At 43.4% G+C, this 24000-nt stretch overlaps 1 protein-coding gene across 4 annotated transcripts; it reads left to right on the forward strand.

The window, feature by feature from the left end:
* Positions 1 to 3023: 3023 nt before the first annotated feature.
* Positions 3024 to 23909, forward strand: LOC139565396 (protein outspread-like). 4 transcript variants are annotated; one of them, XM_071385702.1, is made up of 24 exons: positions 3024 to 3296; positions 4291 to 4368; positions 4523 to 4588; positions 5165 to 5316; positions 5798 to 5882; positions 6057 to 6228; positions 7041 to 7257; positions 8292 to 8397; positions 12263 to 12367; positions 12601 to 12657; positions 12880 to 12948; positions 13084 to 13173; positions 13292 to 13401; positions 13564 to 14098; positions 14210 to 14314; positions 14442 to 16826; positions 16869 to 17153; positions 17330 to 17477; positions 17746 to 17863; positions 18150 to 18309; positions 18568 to 18669; positions 18944 to 19030; positions 19222 to 19381; positions 23335 to 23909. In XM_071385702.1, exons 1-24 carry the CDS (start codon positions 3171 to 3173, stop codon positions 23349 to 23351), a joined length of 5535 nt encoding a protein of 1844 aa, XP_071241803.1. In that variant the 5' UTR covers positions 3024 to 3170; the 3' UTR covers positions 23352 to 23909. The 4 variants fall into 4 exon arrangements, with proteins under 4 accessions (XP_071241803.1, XP_071241801.1, XP_071241802.1 ...); XM_071385700.1 differs by having other exon boundaries at positions 14442 to 17153; XM_071385701.1 differs by having other exon boundaries at positions 13567 to 14098; positions 14442 to 17153.
* The last annotated feature ends 91 nt before the right edge of the window (positions 23910 to 24000 follow it).

Below are 24000 nucleotides of genomic sequence, written 5' to 3' on the forward strand. Positions count from 1 at the left end.
CTACAGTAGTACAGATTTTTGGGAAAAAACACTAGATTTTTACATGCGTCTTTTAGATACTCTAACTGATATATTACACCAACAAAACATATCTGTGTGCAGTGAATGAATTTAGTCTGAAATGTATACAAATAAATAAAACCATGCTATTTGTGTAGGATTCCCTTTGCAGAAGTAGTATGAATGTCATGTGTACTTAGATCTAAAACCAGACTACTGTAACATAGCCAGTGTTGCTGTCTTTCTTAACTCTGGAGTCAATGAGATGATACAAAAGTGAAATGTTTAGATTTCTATTCTGAGCACAAGCTGTTTTCTTATTTTGTCTCTTAACTTAAAGAATTGTGAAGTCGAGATGTACCTATATTTGATAGCTATCATACTTTCACTGTGTGATACTGAGAAGTAACTAACAGTGAAGTGTTATTGTATACCCCCCAGAGTCAGATGAACTTGTGAATGCCATGTTTATGTCTCTGCATCCAGTATGAAGGAAGTTAGGGGTAGTTTCACGAGCCAAGTACCATAGATTTCCAATCATTGCAATCATTGCGCTAGCAACTTCCTTCAAACTGCACGTAGAGACATAAAAATGGTTTCCGCAGGTTCATCTCACTCTAGGGAAGTTTAAAACTGAAACACCTAAAACTTGTGTTAGAAAAACACTCTCAACACTAATAATTACAAAGAGTGAACAAAATAATTGTTTCAACAAAGTCATGATTTGGGCATTTTCACAGCGGTTTAAACCCATAACCTTGACATTTGATGATTGTTTTGTGTTCGTGCTCTGGATTAAGAATTTGTGTCATTTAGATTGTAGCAAAAAATTACAAGGTCACAAAAATACCATACTGGCAATAGAAATGGACATTATGAATAGTTTTTTGAATAAGAAATATTTGGTCATCCTACAGGAAAGGATGAGGAGATTTTAGAAGATGTGCTTTTAATTTCTGTAAATAATGTATGTAGCTAATGTATATCCTGTGTTTTTGTTATCAGATGCTTTCGCAATTGTATGGAAGAAAATTGGTTAATTTATTTTTACCCAAAGGTTTTTTAAGCTTCATGAAAATTGCAGACGTGAGTTGATCCAACATTGTCGTATGACAGTAATTCATATCATTCATCATTACAGTTAGACTACCTTTGAGTGTTTTATTATGTACTGTATATCACATACGATTACAACAAAAACAGTATGCTTCATTATGGGTACATTGGAAATCAGCTTTCAACTAAATACATGCAGTTCATTGATTCAAAAGAATTATAAATACTGTTTTTGTAAATGTGGTTTTGAATGTGCCAAAACTGAAAGCATTTTTATGTACACATCTAACCTGCCACTGCCATGCCTTGAATAAATGCCTGCATCCTCTGTCAGTCTATAATAGCATTATTGTTGCTATGAAATAAGGCTGATGTCAATTTCAGGACAGGGGCATCTTGTGAGATCAGATCCAGTGAGGAAATGTGAATATACTGTGAACTCGCACCAGACTGATAATCAGTTCAGCTATCTGTCAGTAGAAGGCAGCAAAGTTGAGCTTTATCAGGCTGGTCTCATAGACTAGACATAACATAGTAAACGAAAATCCAGGACACTCAAATTAGTATAATATGTTAATAAGACATAAGAAAAAAGGTTACTTAAGGCAAAAACGAAAGGAGGGTATATATAACACAAATGTGTATCAACCCAAAGGTTGCATGTTTGAATCTCATCACGGACAAGCATTTGAGCTAATTTGTAACTTTGCAACCACTTTCTTCTTTTGAGCTACTTTGCAACTACTTAGCATGTTAACAAACCCTTTCCCTAACCCTGACCTTAACCCTTTAACCTAACTCTTAACCCTAATCTTAACCAGGGATGGGCAAAATGTACAAAATACAATTACAAAATATAATTACACAAAATACCATAAATATTGTATCAAATTAAACCACACAATACTTCTATTTTGAAATGTATTTAATTAAAATACATGTATTTTGTATTTTAAAATACAGAAATATATTTGCAATTAGCCGGCCCAGAATAGCAATAACATTAAAGAAACTTCTTACATGCTATAACTGTGAAATGTTGTTGTTTATCTTCCTTAGATGATTGCCATGACTGTAAGTCACTCTGGGTAAGAGTGTCTTCTAAATGACCAAAATGTATATGTGAAAATAAACATACCAAAATGAACTGCAAAGCACACTGGGTATTATTACCTTATAATAACCCCTAGCCTAGCTAACATTAGCCACCTAGCTAACGTTAGCCACAACAAATTGGAATTCGTAACATTTTTATTTATTTTACCGTTATTTTACCAGGTAAGTTGACTGAGAACACGTTCTCATTTGCAGCAACGACCTGGGGAATAGTTACAGGGGAGAGGAGGGGGATGAATGAGCCAATTGTAAACTGGGGATTATTAGGTGACCGTGATGGTTGAGGGCCAGATTGGGAATTTAGCCAGGACACCAGGGTTAACACCCCTACTCTTACGATAAGTGCCATGGGATCTTTAATGACCTCAGAGAGTCAGGACACCCGTTTAACGTCCCATCCGAAAGACAGCACCCTACACAGAGCAGTGTCCCCAATCACTGCCCTGGGGCATTGGGATCTTTGTTTAGACCAGAGGAAAGAGTGTCTCCTACTGGCCCTCCAACACCACTTCCAGCAGCACCTGGTCTCCCATCCAGGGACTGACCAGGACCAACCCTGCTTAGCTTCAGAAGCAAGCCAGCAGTGGTATGCAGGGTGGTATGCTCCACATATAGTACAGATTAGAATTTGTAAGATAACATACGAATTGTAACAGATTATACGAATTGTAATTCATAACAGAAAATACGAAATGGATGATGGACATCCACAAATGAATACATACCAAATGTAACGTATCATACTGATTTTAGCTTCACGGATTTTCGTGAAGGGATTTTCGTTTAGCTTCACGGATCTTCATTGCGTCAACCCATGAGTCCAGGCTGAATTTATATAGCCAACTCCTCAGCTGCCTAGGACATCCCAGATTTCGACCGGTCGGGGAGAGCTCAGAGCGCACAGGATTTGACAGATGTTCGAATCGGATAAACTGCACCGCAAAGAGAGAATTGGGGAGCATTTCGGATTTACATAGTGGTAGCCTATATGCGACAAAATGTCTGGACTAAAGAGTGCGAATCCGTGTAATAAATTCCAAGCGAACATTTTTTATAAAAGTAAATGTCAGAACTGCTTCAAGTCTCGGGAGCTGCATCTTCCAACTGATCATGGTAAGGACCAGGTAAGTGAACAAACATATTTATTTTTTATTAGTTTTAATACTTTGGCTATTACTCTTCTGAATGTTGATGACAGGGATGACAGATGGGCATGCACTCAATGTTGTATCAGACAGAGACATTCCTTCATATTGTGTCAGGTATCACGTTCATTTGTGAAATTGAATGAACATAACGCAATAGTCTAATTTATCTGTTGTAGAAAATGAAGCAATTTAACTGAATGGCCCCAATGCATGAGTCAAATATTTGTCACCACACACCTCCCACACTGTTGTAAAGAGACCGTTGACAGCCCAACTGTCAGCACTCAGCATGCCATAGGCCACAACAGGTTATTATTATTTTAGAAAACATATACACCATTGCTATCTGATTCTTTTGTGCTCATCTCTCTGTGCCTTGTAAATTTAGAGCCATTGGTCAATGAACCTCAGCTAAGTAAGCTCCTGTTTTAAAGCATCTGGCTCAGGTGTGAAGGTTAAGTATAAAATATCCAAGTCTGTTGGAATTTTTGAGGAAAGAATTATCTCATGTTGAGAAGCACTCATAACACAAGAAACAAAACTCTCTGACAAAGAATGGAGCAAGTTGAGTAACTGGCAGAGAGTCAGAACATTCCAGTCTTTGAGGACATCTGAAAAAGAGCACAAAGAGCAGTTTATCTTCTCTTTTCCATGTCAACAAGATTATCCCTGCCTCTTATTTACGGCATATTGCATGGACACACTTCATCTGTTCACACATTTTGTAAATGCAGCATATCACTATAAGAACACTGAATCACGAACGGTCACTGGCTAATCCTACAAAGGACATTCCCTAAAAAAGATAGGATTGTTATTCCTTTGACATTCAAAACATGAATCAACGAGTATTGATGCTCCCTGCCAGAAGCCAAGACCCATAGGATGGCATAGAAAAACGATTTCATTAGATAGAACCTTCACAGGTCAAGACCCAACTCATTTCTCCTTGTGTTCCCATGCTTGACAGGCCAAACCCATCTATGGAGGCTGGCTCTGCTTGGCTGCTGAGGGGACAGACTTTAACAATCCAAGTCAGAGGTCAAGGGTAAGAGAATGACAAATAACTATCTAGTCTTGGACTATGGTTGTACAGAAATGTATCAGTAGTACTAGCTTATATTCTGATAGACCTGCAAGTTATTCAATATTTGAGGCATTATTGCAACATTATCCATAACAACTCTATCTCTAAATGGCAGAAATGGCAGCGACGATTCTTCATCCTTTATGAGCATGGCAGCATGAGCTTTGCACTGGACGAGTTGGTAAGAGATTCTGTATTTGAACACACACACACACACACACACACACACACACACACACACACACACACACACACACACACACACACACACACACACACACACACACACACACACACACACACACACACACACACACACACACACACACACACACCAAAAAGCTAAGCAAACCAGATCATCCAACATTATTAGAGGTTAACTACAGTATATTGTCCTGATGTATGTTTTAATGTTTTATGAGAGGATTCACTATGCATCTTTTAGCCAGATGTTGTGTGTAGTACCAGAGCAGATGATTTGGGATTAATCTGTCCTCTAATGCCACATCCCCCTCTCCCACTGATCTTCTGAAATCTCCTCCTCTGCTCTCTTTCATGTTACTCTATATAGCCTGTATTAAACTCAGTTGCAACGGGTAATGTCTTGTTTGTGATGGCCTTTAACCCTCCAAAATATCTTTATATATATTTTTTGATATTTCTAGATGGTGTACAAAAGATACCATGATTAGCATCATAATCTCTGCCAGAATTTCCGGTCAGACAAAATTATTGACATTGTGTATCATTCCTTTAGACAAGCACTCTGCCACAAGGAACAGTGAACATGAATCTGTGTACAGCGGTGATTGACGCAGAGCCTAAGACAGGCCAGAGGAACGCTTTGTGCATCATCACACCTGAACAGGAGTTCTTTATCCGGGGCGAGAACAAGGAGATCATCAATGGGTCAGTAATGCTTCTTGATATTACAGTATGATATGATATCACTCCTGACTTAACTTCTCTGATATATCAGTATGATAGGATATCACTCCTGACTTAACTTCTCTGATATTACATTATGATATGATATCACTCTCGACTTAACTTCTCTGATATTACATTATGATATGATATCACCCCTGATTTAACTTCTCTGATATTACATTATGATAGGATATCACCCCTGATTTAACTTCTCTGATATTACATTATGATAGGATATCACTCCTGATTTAACTTCTCTGATATTACATTATGATAGGATATCACTCCTGATTTAACTTCTCTGATATTACATTATGATAGGATATCACTCCTGACTTAACTTCTCTGATATTACATTATGATAGGATATCACTCCTGATTTATCTTTTCTGTAAATTCTTGTCTTTGATGGACAATATTTTGAATCCCTGTCATGTCTGTGTCGTTTTCTTTTTGCCAGCTGGCGTGAACAACTAGTCATTTACCCACGGACATATAAGCAGAATCAGAAGAAGAAACGTAAAGTAGAACCCACTACTTCCCAGGTGACAACTTCTTCTTTTCATAACATTGTAACCAAGATGCCTGGTCATCGGTGGCCTAAATACATGTTTGAAAATATTGCAAGAAAATATGTCAACTACTGTATATGTCAATGTATATGTCAATATGTTATGCCTTTACACATTATGATAATGAAAACATATTGTGTTCATCAGGAGCCCAGCCCAGCAAAGATGGCTGCCACTGAGCCCAGTTTCTCAGTCATGAAAAGTGGTGAACCTTGCTCCAGCCTGTGGCAGGGAGAGCGGCCCAGTGGGGGTCCGGATGTGGCCCCTGTCTGGACTGTGACAGATACTGATCCACTGGGCCTGGACGAGACCCCTGCAGGTGTGGAGGAAAGAAACCAGCCAACACACATACACACACACTCAGACAGGCTTTCAAGTCTGTCAGACATCTAACACTGTCCTAACTTCCTGCAGGTGGTCATGCATACAGGATGAGAAAGTTGGCCTTTATTAGTGGACAGATTCATTACCAGTGTAGTAGTGTTATTGAAAGACTGTAGAAAAGGATGCAGGGCTCATGCTAAACAATAATCTCTAATATATTTCATAGACACAACTAAGATTAATTATGCGAGCAGAGCAGACATTTCTCTTAATAGCGGTCATGTGATGAACGGTAAGTGCACACTAACTATGTGGAGGCAGACTTATTGGTGTGTCTGGGCCTAGGTTATAATGGAGAGCAGGATCAACTCCTGTAGTGCAGACTGTGCCTGTAGGGGACTTCATTAGGCTGATGTAGATTACAGATTTTACAGCTGCTTTTCCATGGCCTGGGAGCAGATGGAAAGGAAAACAAACTGGAGGCATCTCTTTAATGAGCTGTGGTCTGTTAGGTGCAACTTTATAGTGACACTATGTAGGGGTGTCCCTCGAATGTCTACTATGGTCAAACGTGACTCCTCCTTAGATAGGAGACATTATAGTAACTATCTGACCAGATTCCTCATATAACAAGTCTTAGAAGTTCGATTTTTCAGAACAGGATTCTCGTAAAACTCTTGCCACTGTCCGTCCTGCTATTTGTGTTTCGGTTCAAAAGCAATGACCTAAAGTATCATGCAAAACATAGACCTAACCTGTGCAGTCACAGTCTGAAAACAACCCTCTTTATTGAATAACTCTCCTCAGGTCATGATCCCCACTACCTCCCTTCAGCCTCCAGTGACCCCCTGACCTTTGACGGTAGTCTGCGGCTCTCCAACGGCTCCTGTATCAGTAGCTCTGTGAGTTCCCTGGACTCTGTGTCTAGCGAGGGGACTGACACCAGCAGCGACAGCCAGCCCACAGAGTCTACGCCATACAGAGACCACCCACCTGCCAACAAGAACAACAGGGCAGAGAGAAGGTGAGAATCATGGAGAAGAAATGTTATCAGTTGTGTCTGATATTGGGAGATCTATAATGAACGCAATGTTCTTGGACAGTAGTTACAATTTTATTTATTTGGTTTTGTATTTGTTGTGTGTTGTCATGAAAATGCTAACAGGCATAAAACGGGTTTGGCATGGGCTAGGACAAATGTGCTAGCAATTAGCACTAAAGGACAGCAGATGCCTTCCTGTTTCTCTCTTTATAAAATGGTACACACATTACACACAGCCCAGCAGCACATCAAAGATCCATATTCTTCCATTAGGGAGGTAACGTTTTTTAAATGTAGCTTATAAGAAGCGCTCCCAGTTTGTTCCCTAACTAACAGCATATACAGTATTTGGGCTACGTGACGGGAATACCTCCTTGGTCTGTGTGTTTCATTCATTGCCTTCTAAGGACAGACAGAATCCTTGCCCTGAATAAGGCCTCGAAATTCCTAAAGGATTGTGTAATTAGATATTTTGAAAGAATTCTATTTCTGAGTTCCTCACAAACTGCCAGTCATCAGAAAGTAGGAGAAATGTCAAGGCAAGACATTACACTGACTGAGGGCACAGTATTATGTTTGTGCCAACTCATACAGATACATACATGCCTCAACAAGAATTGACCATCCCTGTTATAACAGGACAGATGCTACACCCACAGTTTATTAAAGATAGTATTCACTTTTGGGGTTATACTGTATATACAAACTCTCTATCTGATTCTTCTAGGGAATTCCATCTATGTAATATCTGCTATCTTTCTAAACAAAACATGACACTGGAGGTGAGGATGTCACTTGAAATTCCAATTCAACAGTAGCACTAGATGGATGTAGGTGACATGGGTGTCCTCAGTCTAGGCCCAGCTTGGGGGTACAGAATAAGTGGCGGTGACATTATTCAGCTGTAATCCTGAAGTTCTTCCTGCAGGAAGTGATGTCACAGCCCACCTGTGAGGGGCCATGGAGGACACCATGGCTGTTTGTTGAATGACAGGCTTGATTTTCCTGCTTTTCAGCTGCTACAATGAGCCAGGGAAGGCTGGGAGGAGTGCTGTGGGAGAGGACCTGGGTCAGGCTGGATCCAGGAAGGGGAGGAGTGAAGCTCGCAGCAACCAGAGAGAGGTATCAGTCACACCGTCACAGTGTTTTTACATTGCAGTCAGTCCTCCCACTCCCGGTAAGGCTTGTCACATTCCTCCACTATAACACCATCACTTGAACCACACCTCATAATCCAAAGAGTAACCATAGCTTTTAAGAATAGCAACACTTGTTACCCACCAGGAAGGCCCAAGACAAGCACCCCTTTAGGACAGTGTCCAGTGAATAGTGTTTCCACATCTACACATATAGATTGGTATTTTACACACCATTGATGGAGTCTGTCATTGTTAAGGTAACGTACACGTACGTGTACACCGCACAGCTGTTCCCGCTAGTTCTCCATTGGACTTGTTTGGACATGACTCATAAGACCAGGTGTTGGAGAGGCAAAGACGTCACCTCAAACGTTTCGGCTCTGGTCTGATTGCATGGTGTGTAAGGCTCATGGACAAGGATGAAGCGCTACTCTTACATTCCACACTGTCAGGTGTGTGTGTGTGTGCCACGTGTGTCCACACTGTCAGGTGTGTGTGTGTGTGCCACGTGTGTCCACACTGTCAGGTGTGTGTGTTTGCCACGTGTGTCCACACTGTCAAGTGTGTGTGTGTGTGCCACGTGTGTCAATATATGTGTGTTTAGTTCCATACCGGTATGCAGGAGTTTGGCATGGCTAAGTCAATCCTTCCATCAGCCGTGTTGAGGCATGTGTTAGTGTGTGTGAGTAAGACAGGGGGAAGAAGGTGAATAATTCAGGACTGTGTTGTGTTCTCTAACTAAACTGGTTTTAATGCTCTGACGGGGCTCCGTCTGCACTTCATGCTGTGTGTTGTAATCTCAGAATGGCATTCCTCTTAGACACATTTTCCATTTACCCAAACATGGATACTATGTAATTAGGGATCTGCCTGTAAGACCCAGACAAACCTCTGCTAACTCATAACGGTGATGGTATCTTACAGTACAATGACCCAGCTGTTGTATCTGTAGGGACCTGTTGTATCTGTAGGGACCTGTTGTATCTGTAGGGAGCTGTTGTATCTGTAGGGACCTGTTGTATCTGTAGGGAGCTGTTGTATATGTAAGGTGCTGTTGTATCTGTAGGGAGCTGTTGTATCTGTAAAGAGCTGTTGTATCTGTAGGGAGCTGTTGTATCTGTAGGGAGCTGTTGTATCTGTAAAGAGCTGTTGTATCTGTAGGGAGCTGTTGTATCTGTAGGGAGCTGTTGTATCTGTAAAGAGCTGTTGTATCTGTAGGGAGCTGTTGGATCTGTAAAGAGCTGTTGGATCTGTAGGGAGCTGTTGTATCTGTAGGGAGCTGTTGTATCTGTAGGGAGCTGTTGTATCTGTAAAGAGCTGTTGGATCTGTAAAGAGCTGTTGGATCTGTAGGGAGCTGTTGTATCTGTAGGGAGCTGTTGTATCTGTAGGGAGCTGTTGGATCTGTAGGGAGCTGTTGTATCTGTAAAGAGCTGTTGTATCTGTAGGGAGCTGTTGTATCTGTAGGGAGCTGTTGTATTTGTAGAGACCTGTTGTATCTGTAGGGAGCTGTTGTATCTGTAGGGACCTGTTGTATCTGTAGGGACCTGTTGTATCTGTAGGGAGCTGTTGTATCTGTAGGGAGCTGTTGTATCTGTAGGGAGCTGTTGTATCTGTAGGGAGCTGTTGTATCTGTAGGGAGCTGTTGTATCTGTAGGGAGCTGTTGTGTCTGTAGGGAGCTGTTGTATCTGTAGGGAGCTGTTGTATCTGTAGGGACCTGTTGTATCTGTAGGGAGCTGTTGTATCTGTAGGGACCTGTTGTATCTGTAGGGAGCTGTTGTATCTGTAGGGAGCTGTTGTATCTGTAGGGAGCTGTTGTATCTGTAGGGACCTGTTGTATCTGTAGGGACCTGTTGTATCTGTAGGGAGCTGTTGTATCTGTAGGGACCTGTTGTATCTGTAGGGAGCTGTTGTATCTGTAGGGAGCTGTTGTATCTGTAGGGACCTGTTGTATCTGTAGGGAGCTGTTGTATCTGTAAAGAGCTGTTGTATCTGTAGGGACCTGTTGTATCTGTAGGGAGCTGTTGTATCTGTAAAGAGCTGTTGTATCTGTAGGGACCTGTTGTATCTGTAGGGAGCTGTTGTATCTGTAGGGACCTGTTGTATCTGTAGGGACCTGTTGTATCTAAGGGAGCTGTTGTATCTGTAGGGACCTGTTGTATCTGTAGGGAGCTGCTGTTGGTCATGTGTTTGAGGCTAGGAGGCACTATCACTGTACAGTATCTCCTGAGTCAAGTGCACATCTGTTTGTGAAATGACAGTCACCATGTTCTCAGACTGGCTCCTGTGATTAAGGTAGTGACTAAAGCATAAGTATCAGTCTGTCTACTCCTGACAACAACAAATACATGACCAGCATTTAGGATTAACACTACAGTATAGAATACATGTACAGTCCATACTGGTACACAGTATGCACATTGTACTAGATGTAGAAAACATACTGTTGATGTCACAGGAGGCTGCTGAGGGGAGGACGTCTCATAATAATGTCTGGAAAACATGTGTTTGATGTGTTCGATACCATTCCACGTATTCCGTTCCAGCTGTTACTATGAGCCCGTCCTCCTCCATGAAGGTGCAACCGGCCCGCTTGTAGTTGATTTTTCACAGACTACGGCTGGTGTACTGTATATCTTTCTGTTTATATTATGAGATACTGTATGAACTGTTGAACCCAGTAATATGATTTAGCTAGACACATCATACACAGTATGGCCATCCCATGGGGTCAAAGGTTTAACGTTAATCTCTGATTAAATCCCTCTGTAGGATTTTTCTCTTAAGTTCCTGCCCGATGGAACATATTATCCCATGTGATCATTTATGTTCCTCCAGTTCCAGCAGGTTTTTTATTTGGGGGGGGGGGGGGGTATTGGAGTGAGAGGTCAAATGCCTGTTCACAGTTCACTCTGTCCCCCTGGCTCAGATTCCCCAGATAGTCCCACTTCCCCTTTCCCATCCTATCCTAGGGAAAAGGGACTTCATTGGAAGACAGCAACTGTCCAGAATGGTCAGTGTTGTTGGAGAAGGCAGGAGGCTAGTTCACACTGCTGGCGGGAGCAGAGTGTTCTCTCCCTCATGTTACTGTTATGTGTCCTTGGATAGTTTTCTATGCAAATAGCTGGGCACAGACAAAGAATGTTCTGGATTTACTGAAGTGGTTGTTTTTCCTTTTTTTTTTATTACGTAAGAGTAAAAAGAATGAGGCTTTTGAGGGCTCAAGTAAATGACAAAATAATCTTGTTTCATATGGTGCCGCTGTCTCTAGTTTCATTTAGCGGTGGCTAATCTAGATTTAAAGGGACTCTCTGATGTGTTTTTTAGAGCTATTTGGTTAGCCAGGATGAAACCCAATATGAGGTAGCTTTGGTAGGTAACAGTCAGGGATGTGGGAATCTTGTTAAGACAGAGATTTGGGACTTTTAACATCCCTGGGCTTGTGATACTGGATGCCAGGGGCCATCAGGGATAATACAGCCTCCAAAGTATTTTCATACACTCCCCAGCCAAGCCCAGTCACCAGAGTGGAACTCATTCTTAATGTGAGTAAGGTTTAATAGCCCCTGTATAGAGAGCACTTCCTCTCTCCTGCTGTGTCCCACAATAAGCCTTACATCTCACAACACTGCCTGCCAGAGACCTGCCATGACTTGTGGGTTCTCTGCTTGATACAATGCACACGTCCAAGCTGTCTCAGTCATGATAGAGTAAAGGGAAACGGCATAATCTTGTTTTTTATTTGCAACAAGCTTACAGTAATACAGGACATGATCACATTCGCTAATCCATCTTACACTTTCTACATTGTTACTTCAGTAACTGATATTGTCCTGTTGTTGCACCCAGAAACTGCAGTCGTGTGGAGATCTAAGCCCAGGTCAACTCACCGTCCCTCCTCCTCAGAGAAGAGCTAAGTCACTGGACCACAGGACCTCGGAGTCGGTCATGACTGTGAGTGCTTATTACTTTTGGAATTTCTGTACACTGAAAGCATGGGGTCAAGTTGTAAAACATGTCAGAAAACTGTCACAGTTCAAACAGGGATGCTCTCATAATTTAAACAAGTATAAATGAAAGCCCCAAGTGGATTGACGGCAGTTTACTTTTATGTTGAAGTGTCTGAAAACTGTATGACCGTGCCTCTTTGAACTCCTGACTAACTTACTGTCTTATCTTCCTTACAGCCTGATTTGCTGAACTTCAAGAAAGGGTGGATGATGAAACTGGATAAGGAGGATCAGGTATAGGAATGGACAGATCAAGAATGTCTTTTACTTTCGTCACTGAACACCTTCCCACATTTCTACCCCAAAGGCACATGGATCCTGAATGTGTGCGTGTACATTTAGTGATGTTTAAGGTGCTGTGGGTCCTTGCTATGAAAGTGAAGCCTGACAGTTCAAATGTGTTATGTAGGTTTCTGCATCTACTATCCCTTATAATGTCTGTCTGCTCCCCTCTAGTGGAGGAAATACTGGTTTGTGCTATCAGCTGACAGTCTGAGGTACTACAAGGATTCCTTCGCAGAGGAGGCAAGTTCATGTGCATTTTCATTTTTACTGAATGAAGTACACACAGATATGTGATTTTGTGAGGACAGGGAAACATGATTTTGTTATTTTTTCATCCCAAGTCTTGAATTGATGTTTGTCATCTTCTCTTGTTAGAACTCAGATCTGGAGGGGGAGATTGACTTGACCAAGTGTCATAATGTCTCAGAGTACCAGGTCCAGAGAAACTACGGCTTTCAGATCCATGTAAGACTAAATCTATACCTACAAAAATGTAAATCAACAGATGAATGTTGATCCATTCTATACATACAGTAAGTCTCCTATACTCAATCAAAGTAATATTCCTAATGTCTTCCCTCAGACCCAGAAGTGTGTCTTTACTCTGTCAGCCATGACTGCAGGGATACGGAGAAACTGGATCCAGGCCCTCATGAAGAATGTCCATCCATCTAACGCTCCTGATGTAGCCAGGTAAATGGCGTCTGTAATACCAGCCTCACTACTACATAGTAATACATTAGTAGACTACCACCATTCTATAGTAATGATGGGAAGGTCTCTGCCTTTGTTTAGGCAGAATGCCTCGTTTCCCCCGTCAGTAAGTATTTGTGTTATTCTGTTGTGATTGTAAAGCAGCTTGCCAGTCCATCGCATCCCTTGCAGCCCATCAGAGTCACTGCCCCTCCCTAAGCCAGATGTGACCCAGGACTCCTCCCCCTTCTCTGAGGTCCCTACAGAGAGAGTCCAGGGGCCCAAACAGAGCCGCATCCGTGAGAGGAGACGCGAAGGGCGCTCCAAGACCTTTGACTGGGCTGAGTTCAGCCCTATGGCCCTGCTAGCCTCTGAGCAGGAGGTGCAGCAGGAGACAAAGGAGCCTCTTCGGATGGAGGTAGGGGACCTGGAGAGGAAGAGGAGGCGAGAGGAGAGGAGGAGGAGGTATGACAGCATGCTAGGCTTCCTTGTGGGCTGGGAGATGGACTGTGACAGAGGAGGTATCAGTCCCAGGTCACCCAGGACTCACCAGAGGGTGCAGAGGGAGATTGAACAGTGCTGGCAGCAGGTGGAAAGGACTGCCTTTAGACAGGAGAAGACTGTTCCATTGTACACTGAGTCCCAGGGCAAGGATAAAGAGGATATGGGGATTCTACTGGAGACCTACCACAGGAGGGTGAGTCTGTGTATCTCAAAACAGGAACAATGTTAACGTTATGAGGTGCTTTCTCTGCTGCTGGTTGGCTTAACGGTGGACTTACTGTATCTCTGTGTCTTGTGATTAAAGGTAGAAGAGTTGAAGGGCCAGTTGGCAGAGTCAGACCATCACAGGCTTGAGCTGGAGGCTCAGTTGAGCACTGCATTAGGACGCCAGCATCATGCCTCCCTGCCGGTAAGGGAAAATATATATTGGCCTATACATAGTATGGATATGCTCTGTATTTCCATCTATAATACTTCCACTTTGCAACAATGATAACTACCTAATTATAGACAATTGTCTTGCCTCCTCCTGTAAGCTTGAGGCCCCAATCTGCCCAGAAGCTGATCTTCCCTCTTTGAAAAGCCTGACTGACATGTACAGGGAGACCAGAGAGCTCCTCCAGCAACAGGAGCTGAAGAGACAGAACATACAGGAGCAGCTCCAGGAGCAGCTTGGCCTTTCCCTGTCATCGGCCCCTCTGGAGAAACACAGCTCCCCTGGAACTCACCCATCACCACCACCCATCATCTGGCTTCATGACACCGAGGGAAACCTCCAGGAGCTGGAGGATCTGTTCCCTGACTGCCCTATATCAGTAAACACACCTGTCATGTCACCAACCTCAGACACAGAACTCTCATCTTACTCTGTGCCTCAGAATGGAAGTGAAAACAGAGGGCCTAACTTGGGCAGTGAAACTAGCTCTCAGACACAGTTTGAAAATGGAAGCCATCAACAGACATCGATTCCAGAATCGCACACAAAAAGTTGTGCATGGAGCCCAGATTCACTGAGCATGGGGGAAACTCAGGAAAGAGCCAACAGCGTGAGAATAGACAACCTACTATGCTGTGAGACACCCAGGCCCACGGAGGAGGAGTACGTAGACACAGACCAGGCCATCGTGATGAGGAGACTATCCCAGGAGGTAGAGCTGCTCAGCAGCCAGAACGAGGCCCTCAACCAGCGCAACCAGGAGATGCTCAACCAGCTGACAGAGGCAGACAGAGAGATAGAGAGACTGAAAGCAGAGCTTATCACTCAGTACAGTGGGCCTCAGTTCCTCCCTGAGGCAGAGCAGCACAGCCAGACCAAAGTGGAAGGCCTGGAGAAGGAGCTGTGCAGGAGAGATGAGCAGCTCCAGGAGGCCCAGTCCCTACTAGCCTCAATGGACCAGCGTCTGAAGGAGACAAAGGTACAGCTGCAGCTCAGGGAGGACACTTTCAAAGACCTTGGCTTCCCAGCAGAAGAGGATGATGATGAAGAGGAGGAAGCTGGGGAAGAGAATATCAACACACACCACCTTGGAGAGAAGGAGCGGGAACACCTTCAACAGTGTCTGCAGGCCATGGAGGCCAAGCAATTAGAACTAGAGAGACAGCTCCAGCACACAGAACAGACCTGCAGGGAGCTGCAGGCCCACAACACACAACTCAGAGAGGCTGAGCGGTTGTACAGCCAGAGAGCCATGGAGGCAGAGGCTGACATCGTAAGGTTAAATGAGGAAGTAGAGAAGGAAAGGACAGTGGAGAAAGAAAGTGGATTAAGGTGTAGCAGTGAAGGCAAATGGCAGGAGGAGGTAATATTGGATTCAGGTGAAGAAAGGGTTCAGCAAGTGGTGGAAGGGATAAGGTTGATGTCCAGAACCTTAGGGAGAGTAGTGCAGGTGATTGACAGGTCAGATATGGATGTGGTAAAGATGCCATTAGATAGAAAGTGTGTGGAGGTGAACAAGACAGTGGTCAGGCAGCTTCAGTTAGAGGAGGAGTTTTGGGGAAGGCTGTTGAACAGTTTGAAGGTCAACCCATCCCAGTCCAATGAGGATAAACTCACAGATGTGATTCTAAGTCAGATTTTAGAACACATGGTAGTGGAAAAGCAAACGCTCCTCCTAGCTCATAGTCTTTTTTCTCATAATAAGAAAGATTTAAACATAAACACTGGAGGCCTGGACAGGATGAATGGATGCAGGTCTTTGAGAGACCTGGACATCATTGGAAACATAGCAGGTGAAACAGGTTCAGAAATGAAAAAGGAAGATGATGAAGAGAGGATGTGGAATGTGTACAAGCAGCATAATGACACCGATGATTTCATAAGCCGACATTTCACAGAGCTCACACAGGAGAGAATTTTCCTGCTCAACCAAATCGCCTCCTCAGTCGGAGCCTCGGCCAATGATGAGCTCCAGTCCCTGGCACAAAGACTTTGTCATTTCCACAATGTAAATGAGCCCCGGTTAGCTTCCATACACTGCACCGCCATGGAAGCCTTCTCATCCTATCGTCTCAGTAGGCTTAACACTCTACACAAGAGCCAATTTCAAGAGACTCAACAGCGACTGCTCATTGCTTCTTCTCCTTTGATGTGCAGCAGATGTGCTGGGCTGCTGAGTGAAAACCATCAGCTTAGGGCCAGACGGTCAGACCTGGAGAGACAGGGGAGTTCCTCAGTGGGATTAGGGTTGACCCCCCTGAGGCAGGGAGAACACATAGACTCACAGCAAATAGCCACACAGCTACTAGACACTGCAAGTGAGCAGAAGTCAGAGACGCCTGCAATAAATGCTGCAGGTAAAATGGAGGTGGAAAGCCCAAACCAGGGAGTGACTGCAGTAGAGGAAGTGTGCAGGGTTAGAAGGTGTGCAGAAGTGGTGGAGGGTGACTTCCTGACCAACAGCATTGATAGTCCAATGATAAAGGTAGAGAGTAGGGTAGATGAGGTAGAGAGTAGGGTAGATGAGGTAGAGAGTAGGGTAGATGAGGTAGAGAGTAGGGTAGATGAGGTAGAGAAAGGAATCCAGGAAGTTGATTCTGATAAGGATGTAGAGGAGAGGAGCACTACTGAACCCCATGAAGAAGCAAACACTCTGGGGGAGGAGGAGCTGGAGATTGTGTTATCATCACTGAAAGGTCGTGTGAAGGATCTGGAGGAGCAGCTGTCTGTCATGGCCAACATGAAAGCAGAGCATGATGGGAGAATGGCATCTCTCCAGCTGAAACATAAGGAGGACATAGAAAAGCTAAAGGTAGGACAATTCCCATAATAACAATTGTCGATAATCATCAATGGGATTTTTGGTAGTTCCTGAATTCACTAGAATTAAGATGTAATGAACCAACCCCAGGGAGTAGTGACCATTATAACAATGGATCTGTGGATGAATCACCTAACAGTCCACTGCGTCTGTGTTTGCCCCTGCAGGCCACATATGAGCATGGCTTTGTCACCATGGAGGAGTCCCAGCAGAGGATCGTGGGGGAACTGCAGCACAGACACCAGCAGGACCTGCAGCGCCTGCAGTTAGACACAGACAGACTGCTGGAGGAGGAGACGGCTGCTACTATCACAGGTAATGGGGGACAGTGTGTGTGTGTGTGTGTGTGTGTGTGTGTGTGTGTGTGTGTGTGTGTGTGTGTGTGTGTGTGTGTGTGTGTGTGTGTGTGTGTGTGTGTGTGTGTGTGTGTGTGTGTGTGTGTGTGTGTGTGTGTGTTTAAAGGTTAAACATTTTTAGGATATTTACAGTATGTGTGAAGGCAGAGTTTCTCAGAATATTGATAAGCTCACATTCCCATGCCACTCTAATGGAGTGAACATATCCCCTTTTATTGTGGCATTAGCAATTGAAGCAATGAAGAACGCTCACCGTGCCGAACTCAAGAGAGAGATACAGAGGGCATGCCATGAAAACAACAATGCAGGAGACGTGAATCTTGGAGAAATATGCAGGCAACACAGGTAAATGTACTACCTGTTGATCTATGTGGTAATAAATCGTCAAGGAAAGCACATGGCCAGATAGTACACTGGATTGGCTGACAAACCCTGAGTTTTGGACTGATAATCTGCATACTCCCTGTCCTTGGCTCTGTATCTGTCTGTCTGTATAACACACAGTGCACCTTGTGTCTAGTCTTGGCTGTGGTTTTCAGCTCTCAGGATCATGTTTTTTGTGTGTGTGTGTGTGTGTGTGTGTGTGTGTGTGTGTGTGTGTGTGTGTGTGTGTGTGTGTGTGTGTGTGTAGTGAGGAGCTGGCCTCCTGTCACAGGGAGCTGGAGGTGTTGTCCCAGCAGTACTCTCTAAAGTGTCTGGAGAGCTCCCACCTGGGCCAGGCCCTGGAGGCAGAGAGACAGGCTCTGTGTCAGTGTCAGCAGGAGAACCAGGACCTCAGAACTCGCAACCAGGTCAGTCACATTATGACCATGTACCATCACAAGTGTTTCTGCTCCAAGCCAACTAAATCTGCTGCCGGGTCCTCTGTCTTAACACACATAGTAGAATGCATAACGCATATTTTTATAAACTTCATATCAGACTGTTACAACACTCTGCAACAAAACCTTGAGGGTCCCTTACATTTCCATTAGTATTTCCCAATTCTGTCTTTGTCATCAAATACAAAGTAGTGGGGTTAGTAATGATGACTGTGGTTGTATTTCCAGGAGCTGAGTGGCCATCTAGCTGCAGAGATCACCAGACTTTGCTCTTTGGCCAAGCAGGACACCTTCCCTCTTAGTCAGGAGAGAGATGTGTATGAGCTGGAGGTAAGTAGTACTGCACTGCACAATAGCTATGTTGCTTAAGTGAAACAAAAAAGTGTTGGATATAATCTTTATCTAGTCCAGTCAAGTAAAGTTTAATGTAAAGGTAAACTGTATCTGCCTTTGACTGGTAACACCACTAGATGTCACCCTTAGCAACAAGACCAACATATGACATACTCATGTGCTGTACATTCTGTGCTGATCTATGGCACCTTGGTCCTCTGGTGTTGTACCTGTGTCTGAGGCATCAACTGTGATTCTGTCTGACTGTTAGATCTCCCTGCGTGTGAAGGAGTCAGAGGTGCAGGGCCTCAAGCAGAAGATCACCTCGCTCAAGGATGAACTCCAGACAGCCCACAGGGTGAGATCACAGCACACACTGGCAGAATAACAATAGCCTTTGTCTGTATAAAGGTATGACGAGTAGACATAAGATGGACAACACTATTGTCCTGCTATTACCATGTATTACTGTACAAATATTAGCATGGGTCATACTCTATTTAACTTAGTAATAGTGCCTGTTTATAGCCTAATCCCTGTTCCCCCCAGGATAAGAGGTATGCAACAGAGACGTACAAGGACATCTACACAGAGCTAAGCATCATGAGGGCCAAGGCAGAGAGAGACCTGGGACATCTCAGGGAGAACCTGCGGTTGGCCCACAAAGCACTAGGAGAGCTCTCACCTGCAGTGAACACAGATAAAAATGGTAAACATGACATTATGCTGGTGGCCCGGCCTTCAGGGATTCAGAGATGAACCACTGATGTGAAAACGACAAGGTGTTGAGTGCTGCCACTCTGAGGCCAAAACCTGCATTACAGCCAAGTCTCACTGGATGTTTCCCCAACCACCTCTGGTTTTGGCAGCATCACTAGTCTGTATCGTATAGATGTCATTCATTGCGTAATACAGACAATTTGTGAATAACCTCATTCTGTTATGTATCTTAATAATATTGGATGTATCTGAATCCTCTGACTGTCATCTGTGCAGTTTGCTGTAGCATGTCAGTTAGTCCTTTAGATTTTGAATAACCCTTGACGTTCTGTCCATTTCTTACATAAATGAAAGAAAGAGACTCTTATTAGAAGTCATCTTGTACAGTGGTGCAGCATATCCCTATAGAGATCTCCTTTGGGTACACTCTTTTTATTTATTTTTTATTTCACCTTTATTTAACCAGGTAGGCTAGTTGAGAACAAGTTCTCATTTACAACTGCGACCTGGCCAAGATAAAGCAAAGCAGTTCGACACATATAACAACACAGAGTTACACATGGAGTAAAACAAACATACAGTCAATAATACAGTAGAAAAATAAGTCTATATACAATGTGAGCAAATAAGGTGAGATAAGGGAGGTAAAGGCAATAAATAGGCCATGGTGTCGAAGTAAATACAATATAGCAATTAAAACACTGGAATGGTAGATTTGACAGTAGATGAGTGTGCAAAGGAGAAATACTGGGGTGCAAAGGAGCAAAATAAATAAATAAATACAGTAGGGGAAGAGGTAGTTGTTTGGGCTATTTATAGATGGGCTATGTACAGGTGCAGTGATCTGTGAGCTGCTCTGACAGCTGGTGCTTAAAGCTAGTGAGGGAGATAAGTTTTTCCAGTTTTCCAGTTTTGTAGTTCGTTCCAGTTATTGGCAGCAGAGAACTGGAAGGAGAGGCGGCCAAAGGAGGAATTGGCTTTGGGGGTGACAAGTGAGATATACCTGCTGGAACGCGTGCTACGGGTGGGTGCTGCTATGTTGACCAGCGAGCAGAGATAAGGCAGGACTTTACCTAGCAGGGTCTTGTAGATGACCTGGAGCCAGTGGGTTTGGCGACGAGTATGAAGCGAGGGCTAGCCAACGAGAGCGTACAGGTCGCAGTGGTGGGTAGTATATGGGGCTTTGGTGACAAAATGGATGGCACTGTAATAGACTGCATCCAATTTGTTGAGTAGTGTGTTGGAGGCTATTTTGTAAATAACATCGCCGAAGTCGAGGATCGGTAAGATGGTCAGTTTTACGAGGGTATGTTTGGCAGCATGGGTGAAGGATGCTTTGTTGCGAAATATGAAGCTAATTCTAGATTTAACTTTGGATTGGAGATGTTTTATGTGAGTCTGAAAGGAGAGTTTACAGTCTAACCAGACACCTAGGTATTTGTAGTTGTCCACATATTCTAAGTCAGAACCGTTCAGAGTAGTGATGCTGGACGGGCGGGCAGATGCAGGCAGCGATCGGTTGAAGAGCATGCATTTAGTTTTACTTGTATTTAAGAGCAGTTGGAGACCACAGAAGGAGAGTTGTATGGCATTGAAGCTCGTCTGGAGGGTTGTTAACACAGTGTCCAAAGAAGGGCCAGAGGTATACAGATTGGTGTCGTCTGCATAGAGGTGGATCAGAGACTCACCAGCAGCAAGAGCGACATCATTGATGTATACAGAGAAGAGAGTCGGCCCAAGAATTGAACCCTGTGGCACCCCCATAGAGACTGCCAGAGGCCCGGAAAACAGGCCCTCAGATTTGACACACTGAACTCTGTCGGAGAAGTAGTTGGTGAACCAGGCGAGGCAATCATTTGAGAAACCAAGGCTGTTGAGTCTGCCGATGAGGATGTGGTGATTGACAGAGTCGAAAGCCTTGGCCAGGTCAATGAATACGGCTGCACAGTATTGTTTCTTATCGATGGCGGTTAAGATATCGTTTAGGACCTTGAGTGTGGCTGAGGTGCACCCATGACCAGCTCTGAAACCAGATTGCATAGCGGAGAAGGTACGGTGGGATTCGAAATGGTCGGGGATCTGTTTGTTAACTTGATCATTTTAGAAAGAAAGGGTCCAGATTGTCTAGCCCGGCTGATTTGTGGGGTCCAGATTTTGCAGCTCTTTCAGAACATCAGCTGACTGGATTTGGGAGAAGGAGAAATGGGGAAGGCTTGGGCGAGTTGCAGTGGGGGGTGCAGTGCTGTTGACCGGGGTAGGGGTAGCCAGGTGGAAAGCATGGCCAGCCGTAGAAAAATGCTTATTGAAATTCTCAATTATAGTGGATTTATCGGTGGTGACAGAGTTTCCTATCCTCAGTGCAGTGGGCAGCTGGGAGGAGGTGCTCTTATTCTCAATGGACTTTACAATGTCCCAGAACTTTTTGAGTTTGTGTTGCAGGAAGCAAATTTCTGCTTGAAAAAGCTAGCCTTGGCTTTCCTAACTGCCTGTGTATATTGGTTTCTAACTTCCCTGAAAAGTTGCATTTCACGGGGGCTGTTCGATGCTAATGCAGAACGCCACAGGATGTTTTTGTGTTGGTTAAGGGCAGTCAGGTCTGGAGAGAACCAAGGGCTGTATCTGTTCCTGGTTCTAAATTTCTTGAATGGGGCATGCTTATTTAAGATGGTGAGGAAGGCATTTTTAAAGAATAACCAGGCATCCTCTACTGACAGGATGAGGTCAATATCCTTCCAGGATACCCGGGCCAGGTCGATTAGAAAGGCCTGCTCGCTGAAGTGTTTCAGGGAGCGTTTGATAGTGATGAGTGGAGGTCATTTGACCGCTGACCCATTACGGATGCAGGCAATGAGGCAGTGATCGCTGAGATCTTGGTTGAAAACAGCAGAGGTGAATTTAGAGGGCAAGTTGGTCAGGATGATATCTATGAGGGTGCCCGTGTTTACGGCTTTGGGGTTGTACCTGGTAGGTTCATTGATAATTTGTGTGAGATTGAGGGCATCAAGCTTAGATTGTAGGATGGCCGGGGTGTTAAGCATGTCACAGTTTAGGTCACCTAGCAGCACGAGCTCTGAAGATAGATTGGGGGCAATCAGTTCACATATGGTATCCAGAGCACAGCTGGAGGCAGAGGGTGGTCTATAGCAGGCGGCAATGGTGAGAGACTTGTTTTTAGAGAGGTGGATTTTTAAAAGTAGAAGTTCAAATTGTTTGGGTACAGACCTGGATAGTAGGACAAAACTCAGAAGCAGGCTATCTCTGCAGTAGATTGCAACACCGCCCCCTTTGGCCATTCTATCTTGTCTTTGTCACATGTATAATAAATATCTGAAACATCTGTTTTGCCCTTTCATGGGCCTTTACAGTGTCTCTTATGGGTGTGGTTGTCCGTTATTCTTCCTCATACATGCGGTTTGACCTCTCAATACTGGAGCCAACTAGTTGGTTTTAATCCTTATACTGGAGGCAACTAATGGCTTTCATCCTTATATTGGAGCCAACTAATGGTTTTCATCCTTATACTGGAGGCAACTAATGGTTTTCATCCTTATACTGGAGGCAACTAATGGTTTTCATCCTTATACTGGAGGCAACTAATGGTTTTCATCCTTCTTTCATCCATCATATACTCCCTAGTTCTGTTAGACTGAATAATAGAACAGACTGTCCTGGTAATGTAGCCAACATTTTGGGCATGCCTGCACCTTGTGAATAATCTTCTACAAATTCAGTGAATGGTGTAATGTTCTTATATTTTCTGCATGTCTGCGAAATGTAGGAATGTGAGCGAAAAATATACTATGCCATGCCAGTATCAGAAAAGCTGTTGGTGATTCTTTATGTGGCCTGACAGTCATCACTTTTGAAACACAAGCTTTACAATTATGACTTAATAGTCATGATGCTGGATCTGATTTCTGATATCTGTTTCTTTCTCCGTAGAGTGTCAAGGAAGATAACTGCAGCTGAACAAAGAGACACAACGCACAACATGGATTGTTCATCGTGCTATCCATGTTTACACCATTTAGCACTTAGAGATCCAAAGTTATATTGTCAAACATTTTATGTCCTATCTACCGTTACTGTACTACAGAATTTTAAAAGCGCATTATTTGAGGATTCTGTATTTTTACATCATTGTATCTAAACGCACACTACTATTTAGCCTGTCTACGTTTGTAGATACGCTAGACATTTTCTAGACGTTTTCCTGACGATTAACATTTATCTCAAGACGTTTGTAAAATGTGTAGAATTATTACACTGCTATGTCCAATCCAGTTATTGAACGGGGATATTTCTAAAAACAATTCAGATTAAGTTTGCTTTTCTTACCTGTGAAATACATGAAAAAGTATGTATGTACCGTCTGAGTCTATAATGCAAAAGTATTATTTGTTTGTGAGTGGGTGGTTTTATTTGGAGGCGTTTATCTTGGTCCTGCTAGTACACATGTTGATGTTCTTTATTCATGTCAAGTAATCTAATGATAAATTAAATGGATTTATTTTAAATAATTGTGTGATCTTTTATCAGCCTGCTACTGAATAATCATCACATAATCAAATCATCAGAGGACAGGGAAATATACAAAATATTCTATGA

Source organism: Salvelinus alpinus, chromosome 36 (assembly GCF_045679555.1).
Source record: "Salvelinus alpinus chromosome 36, SLU_Salpinus.1, whole genome shotgun sequence".
Taxonomy (NCBI): Eukaryota; Metazoa; Chordata; class Actinopteri; order Salmoniformes; family Salmonidae; genus Salvelinus; species Salvelinus alpinus.

Coding starts and splice junctions, on each gene's coding strand:
- LOC139565396 (XM_071385700.1), top strand. CDS start 3,171: ATGTCTGGACTAAAGAGTGCGAATCCGTGTAATAAATTCCAAGCGAAC. Junction 4,589..5,164: donor GCTTTGCACTGGACGAGTTG/GTAAGAGATTCT, acceptor TCATTCCTTTAG/ACAAGCACTCTGCCACAAGG. Junction 13,174..13,291: donor ACTACGGCTTTCAGATCCAT/GTAAGACTAAAT, acceptor GTCTTCCCTCAG/ACCCAGAAGTGTGTCTTTAC.